Raw genomic sequence first — 7488 nt, forward strand, 5'->3', positions numbered from 1 at the left:
TTTATTAAAGTAGAAAAGAGCAAAGAACCATACTTTCACATCACACTATATGTTGAAGTAAATTAGTTTTTCTAAGGAAGATTAAAGTAAGGAAGATTAAAATATATAAATTGAATGACAATTTGACGAAAAATTGTAATATAAAATCGAAAATATTCAGGTATGTCTGCGCTTGTCAGATGGGTTACGAATTGACAAAGGATAAGCGCACGTGTGTTGTGCCGGAAGCATTCCTATTATTTTCTAGGAGAGAGAATCTTGGTCGAATCAGTATTGAGAACATTAACAATGATAATATCATACCTGTCACTGGTATCAAAGACGCTAGGTTAGTATAGCTGCAACATTAAAGTGAATGTTAAAATAAGATTAGATTAAAACATATTAAAAATGTTTATTAAACTTTTCGAAAAATTATAAGAACGACGTTTACATATAAAAAAAAAGAAGATATTTTTTTTACTAGAAGTTTTATGCCTAATTAATTTACTTTTTTCTTCAAAAAGGATTTCTTGAAGTGGTTATGGTTTTTTTTAATTTTGCTATTTATATCAAGATTTAATTCAAGAGACAAGCTATTTTACTTCACACTTAACTATATTTTTTGATAAATATATTGTATGTATTGTATTTTTTTGCTCTTTTTAGCGCTATAGATTTCGACTTGTCCGAGAATCGCATTTATTGGACGGATGTTAAGCTAAAAACCATCACACGTGTTTTTATAAATGGATCAGATATTGAAAAAATAGTCGATCTCGGCCTAGAATCGCCAGAAGGTATTGCATTTGATTGGATCGCGCACAATCTCTATTGGAGTGATACCATCACGCGCAGAATAGAAATGATAAGAATAGAAGGAGGCAGCAGGAAAATACTTTTATGGCAAAATCTTCTCGAGCCCAAGAATGTGGCTGTGGATCCTGAGAGAGGGTGAGTTTTGTGTTTTTATTCTATACTAGCTATTATCTTTAAATTACCTTTAAATAGTTCCATAGCTTGGTTTCTATTTATATTTCTATTTATATATTTTCGTTTTGTTCTCCATTGAAATTTAAATTAATTTAAAAAATATTTATTTTTTAAATGAATAAAGTTAACAAACATGGTAAACAGGTGAGAGAAACGTCTAAAAGATATCTTTCTTTAGATATATAATTGTAGTAACGAAATGAAAAATATAATATAATTAAAAATAATTATATGAGAATATTTTTGATATAAAGATTAGTTAGCATCTTATTAAACAAATGTGTTAAATCTTGTTTAATGTTCGTTTAATATATTTGTCTGTTTTCTAGCCATTTATACTGGGCTGAATGGGGCAACACTGGCAGTATCGAGAGAGCTTTTCTGGATGGCACACAGCGGCAAGTGATCGTTTCGCACATCGGCCGAGCGAACGGTCTGACGATTGACCATGTGGGGCGCAAATTGTATTGGGCCGACATCTCTACACCCGCGATCAATTGTTACGATCTATTGACACAACGAGGGGATGTCATTATTTCGCGTCACATAGTCTATCCATTCAGTGTTACGCAGTATCGGGACTTTATTTATTGGGCGGATTGGAACACAGGCGACATTGAAAGAGCGGACAAGATCACTGGAGCGAATCGTACCAAAATCCACACTAATCTGGCGTCGGTGACGGATTTGAAAGTGTTTCACGCATCGCGACAGTCTGGTTCGAACCCATGCGCTATTGCGAACGGCAATTGCAGCCACCTTTGCATCGCTTTACCGGATTCAAACGAAGGTGCGTCCGTCATTCACAAATGCGCCTGTCCCACGCATTATAATCTGGCGCGGGACAATCGGACTTGCATGGCGCCACGACATTTCATGATCTACAGTCAGCGCACTGCGATTGTACGTTATTTACCTGATCAGACGGATGACTGTGCGGATGTAACGTTGCGTGTACAGGGTTTAAAAAACGTTCGCGCGATCGAGTTCGATCCAGTGACGCAGCATGTTTACTGGATTGATGGTCGCGTGACAATTCGTCGTGCCTTGGAGAACCAAACGCAGCAGCAACAGCACAGCAGCACAGTTGTGGTGTCCATCGGAAATGGCCATTTGTTTGATCTTGCGCTGGATCCGCTTGGACGGCTGCTCTTCTGGACATGTTCGACAAACGATGCACTCAATGTTACGCGACTGGACAATGGTTCGGCTCTCGGCATCGTGGTGAAAGGTGACGGTGAGAAGCCACGTCACATAGCGATCTACTCGCAGCAGCGATTACTTTTTTGGACGGATATAGGGAAGAAGCGGGTGGTACGCAGCAAAATGGATGGCAAGGAGCGCCACGTGATTGCCAGCGATTTACTGGAACAGCCCACCGGCTTAACAGTAGACACCATGACGTATGTCGTCTACTGGGCATACAGCAAACACATTGAATGCTCCAACTTCGAAGGTAGCGATCGTAAGCTCTTGACTTCCACGCAGGGCTCAGCACTGCATCTAGCAGTCCTTTTCAATTATCTCTATTGGTACGATCGCGATGCACAGGTGAGTAACAATATTTTATTGTTCCATTAAGATATTTATCATATCTTATATAGAAAAATTTGAGATTAGGATAGTATGATAATCCATATGTATATTTCATTGTACCTTATCTCATTGTACCTTACTAGGTAATTGAACGGGTAAATAAAACATTTGATGGAAACACTAGGCGAGGCACGCAGGTAACGACAGGTCGCACATCTTTCACGGATCTTATTGCGATCAACATGCCTGAGGATTTGCTCATGGAGACACATGTGTGCAGCCCATTCAATGATTACGGTGGTTGCTCGCACTTCTGCGTCGGCACCAATACTATTGCCGATGAAGCTACTGCAACATTGCCCCGTTGCTCATGTCCAAAGTCGTTGGTTCTATCCGACGACGGTCGGACTTGTCGCGCGGCGCCTGTCTGCGGAAACGATCACTTCACATGTGCCGCTCCTAACGCGGCCGTGAGTAAGGATTGTATACCAGCCACGTGGAAGTGTGATGGCCAAACCGACTGTTCAGATGGCAGTGACGAGCTGGGATGTCCTACTTGCTCCCGCGATCAATTCAGATGTCAGAATCACTGTATCGGTAAGCGCGAGTTTCTATTTCTTTTTTTGGATAATTAAAAATATCAATATACGAATATAAAGCAATAAAATAATTATATGTTATGTGTCTGTTTCTGCAGAATTGTCTTTAGTATGCGACGGGACTCAGCAATGTCCGGATGGTTCAGATGAGGCGCAATGTTGTGAGATCGGACAGTTCCAGTGCGTCGGAAATGGTGTTTGCATTTCCGGGACATCATTGTGCGACGGTTGGGACGATTGCGCCGATGGCAGTGACGAAGTACCGCCAGCTTGCATGAGCCCACACAATCCTCATCGCCAGAACGCTGGACCTGGCATCAATGAATCTGGCAAGACGACTTACATTATCATCATTCTGGCAGTGGTATTTGTGGTTGGAACAAGTATTTTAAGCTACTACTACTGCCGTAAAAAGTAAAGATATTTACTGTATTTATTAAATAATAAAAAATCATAATCAATCTTTTTGGATTAATTTTTATTCAAAATTCAGTTTATTAATATATTTTTTTATTTAGAAAAGTTGTTTAAATTTTTTCCTTAAAAAATTCAATTGTATTTTAAATAGATTCTCTTAAATATAGAAAATAACATAAGGGAAAAAATCTTTTGTATCAAGCAAGAAAATATTTATTGTTTTGTTATATGTTCTGTTATAGGTTTACCGGAAACGAAGGCCTGCCTGATATACTACATGATTCGGCGGGAGATCCACTGTCGCCGAAACCTAGTAACAATCGAATGGTGAAGCCGATGTTTGTTTCGCAGAAGAACAATAGGAAGGATGGGGGAGGAAGTGGAGGCATTAAAATCGGGATGGAAGCCGTAAGGATGTCCATGTTGAACGGAAGTAGTCTGGGCTCTAGTTATGACCGTAGTCACATAACAGGTAATGTATCTGTACATTATTACTGTGTAAGCTCTTCTATTAGAACAGAATCTTAAAATCATGTCATATATCAAGATTTGAGATTTAAAGAAAAAGATCATATAAGCTTAAATAAATAAATAAATAAATAAATTAGCTTAAAAGAAAAAATATTTTTGTATATATTCATTATTTTTATCTTTATTTTTATATTAGAATATTCTTCTTGAGGTTTTCACGGGTGCTTTCTGTATAAAGATGTGTTTCGCGAGTTTTCTCCGTGTCCAGATTCATTCTTGGAATGCCAACGTTTCATGAACCTTGCAGTCCACATCAAGGCAAAGAGCAGCCTGATACTGAGTTGCTCCAGACCGTTCCTTTTATTATACTGTTGAAGTGATAGTAGAGGGGGGGGGGGGCAAAATAAGGCTCCTTATCAGCCAATAGAGTCAACCATCTACCAACTCCCATCAGAACAAGCAGATAATATCCGCAGACAGATAACCAATATCCTTTCCAAAGCCAAACCCCCTCCATCAAACATCACTAGACAAGAGCGATTGATTCTTCAAGAACCTGAACAGGAACACAGACATCGTGCTTCCAACCGATGAAGGCAACACGACAGTAGTCATGAACAAACTATAAGAAAAAGATGAAGAACCTTCTCTCGGACAAAGCATGCAAAAATTGACAAAGATCCAACTAGTACAATTCCACAGAATATCAAAATCCTAGTGGAGAAAAGCAACATTCCCGGTAAAAAAAAATCAAATTAAAACTTACAAATCTTCTCTCACTAAGACTATACGAACTATCAAAAGTACACAAACTAAACATCCTTCTCAGACCGATTTTTAATGTCAAACACTCCCCGACATACAACTTATTACGCTTCCTAGCAAACACTACAACTTCCCTCATTGAAAAATCCGAATCATATATAATCAACTCAACGGACTTCATATGAAAAATTCGATTGCGTCCCATAGATCTGTTTGTTTCGATGTAAAATTCCTCACACAAGTCTCAATACACAAGACACATTAAACATAATAAAGGTCTCACATGAAGTTTCCTCCGATCTCATTCCGCTAATAGAGCACTGCTTAATAATCATTTACTTCTCCTATAACAATCAATTTTATGAACAAATTTCAAGAGCGACAATAGGTTCTTCTATTTCTTAATCGTCAACATCTTCATAGAGAATTTTGAAAGAAGCCCTCAGAAAAACCCTCAAAAAATCAGAAGTTTGGTTCGTTATGTAGACACATTCATAATATGGTGACACGGTAGAGTCGAACTCCGTAAATTCCTTATTTTCCTCAACAATCAATATCCAAATATCCACTGCATTATAGACATAGAGGAAAACGGAAAACTCCTCTTCTAGATGTTCTTGTCTCTAGGAAAGTTGGCGATACCTTAGGTCATCAAATATATAGAAAATCAATACACACAGATAGACCTATATGCCGAGTCGCACCATCAGTCAAAAACAATCAACAATCAACTCATTTGTACATAGAGCTTTTACTATCTCTGACAAAGAACATCTACAGACAGAAATTAACCACTTAAACTAGCCTTATTGAAAAATGGACTCGACAAAAAGGACCAAAATAATCAATAAACATGCAAACAAGAATGGTCTCTGACAATCAGACGAAAGGATTCTATCCATATGTCAAAGGAACATATCGGATTAGCAGAATATTAAACAAATATTCACATAATATTCGAACTATTTTTAAACCAAAAAGATAGGATAAATTTTAAGAAATCCTAAATCAAAGACATCCTTTCAGCTCCGCTGAAGGGATATACAAAATACCTTATTCTTGCGAGTAACATATACATTGGAGAAACCGGGAGAATACATACGATCAATATTCGGATAAAAGAGCACCAACGTGAGATCAGGCTAAAGCACGCCACGCAGTCGGCATATCAGAACGCAACATCGAAACCGGACATGAAATGCTGTTTGACAAATGACCATAATGGCCAACATTACATCATATTTTCCAAGAAAGTAGAGATACAAAACACTAACAATCTAAATAGAGATAATGGCTACAACATAAATAAAATATTCTCCTGGTTATTGAAGACCGACCAATTCCACTACCTCTCCCCTCCCCCACCCACTATTCTTTTCCTCCCCCCTTCCCCGCTACTCCAACAAGCAGCGTAATATAAAAGGAACGGTCTGGAGGAATAGCTCAATGTTATGTTATTTCTCGTTCTGATGAAGTGGACTGCAAGAATGGATCTGGACATAGAGAAAACCCGCGAAACACATAATCTTTTTTTACACTTAGGAAAATTTTCATGTGTAAGAGGCTGAACAATATTCATATTATCATTTACTGTGACATAAATTGTCATTCAGATTTTACAATTTTTATATTCTGTTCTGTCAGGTGCGTCAAGTTCTACCAGAGGAAGCTCTGCAGGTGGATATCCTCAGGAAACTTTGAATCCGCCGCCGAGTCCAGCGACGATCGTTAGCTCAACACGTTGCTCCAGTAGCAATGCATCCCGGTATAAACCATATCGGCATTACAGGAGCATTAATCAACCGCCACCACCTACTCCATGTAGCACCGATGTTTGCGATGAGTCAGACAGCAATTATCCAGCGCGCTATCGTTACGAAAGCGAACCATTTCCACCACCGCCCACTCCACGTTCTGTCTATCATAGCGACGCAGCGATCAGTTGCCCACCGTCCCCGAGTTCCAGATCGTCCACATATTTTAGTCCCTTACCACCACCACCGTCGCCGGTGCCTTAAGAAGAATCCGGAAGTAGAGACATATAATATAACGCTCCGGTGCTTCTACTTTTGCATTTATCTTATTTCAATATTCCTTTATCGCGACTGTAGTCGTTGATACTTAAATCTTATAATTACTAATTATGACTGAATCGACTTTTATGCACCATTGTGCATAAAAGTTTTCAATGAAAGTGCTCAGATAGATAATAATTGAGAATTCAATGGTAATTTTTATGAAACGATATAAAAAAAATATGACAAAAATATATATATTAGCTTTTAAAGCAATGGATTTCTGTCATATAGCGAATTTAAATGCATTAGTGCACACTGGTGCATATTAAGTCGTATCAATACTTGCAACAGATTTATATCTGTAATGTGTGAACAGTATTCTACATCATATCGAACATTTAAGCGCAACATAATTTTGCCTCGAACATTTAGTTAGGTTTAAATATTCAATATGACTACATAGTATCACATCGAATGTTACGCGATGTAACTCCAATGTTGTAATGGATATTACGCGACGGTATTGCAGTTACGATGTTTTGTTGCAAGTGGACACGGCTTTAAAGACTGTTGGTTATAAAAACGTATATATAATAAACATATATATGATTGAATTTAGATGCCCGACATGAATTATTGTATTATTTAGTAGAATGCATTGGAGCATTTTATTCATAAAGCGTTATTTATGTTTTATATCTATATATATA

The 7488-nt window shown here is 38.0% G+C and overlaps 1 protein-coding gene across 1 annotated transcript in view; it reads left to right on the forward strand.

Annotated features, from left to right (window-relative positions):
* The window catches only part of LOC108687261 (low-density lipoprotein receptor-related protein 6), a 14506-nt gene extending 7694 nt beyond the window's left edge, over positions 1-6812 (forward strand). Inside the window, exons 5-11 of the mRNA XM_018192943.1 lie at positions 161-328; positions 649-933; positions 1302-2523; positions 2652-3105; positions 3206-3521; positions 3767-3996; positions 6405-6812. Coding sequence (XP_018048432.1) covers positions 161-328; positions 649-933; positions 1302-2523; positions 2652-3105; positions 3206-3521; positions 3767-3996; positions 6405-6778 — 3049 coding nt within the window. The 3' untranslated portion in view covers positions 6779-6812. The remainder of the gene's footprint in view (positions 1-160; positions 329-648; positions 934-1301; positions 2524-2651; positions 3106-3205; positions 3522-3766; positions 3997-6404) is intronic.
* The last annotated feature ends 676 nt before the right edge of the window (positions 6813-7488 follow it).

This window comes from Atta colombica, unplaced genomic scaffold (assembly GCF_001594045.1).
Source record: "Atta colombica isolate Treedump-2 unplaced genomic scaffold, Acol1.0 scaffold203, whole genome shotgun sequence".
Classification (NCBI taxonomy): Eukaryota; Metazoa; Arthropoda; class Insecta; order Hymenoptera; family Formicidae; genus Atta; species Atta colombica.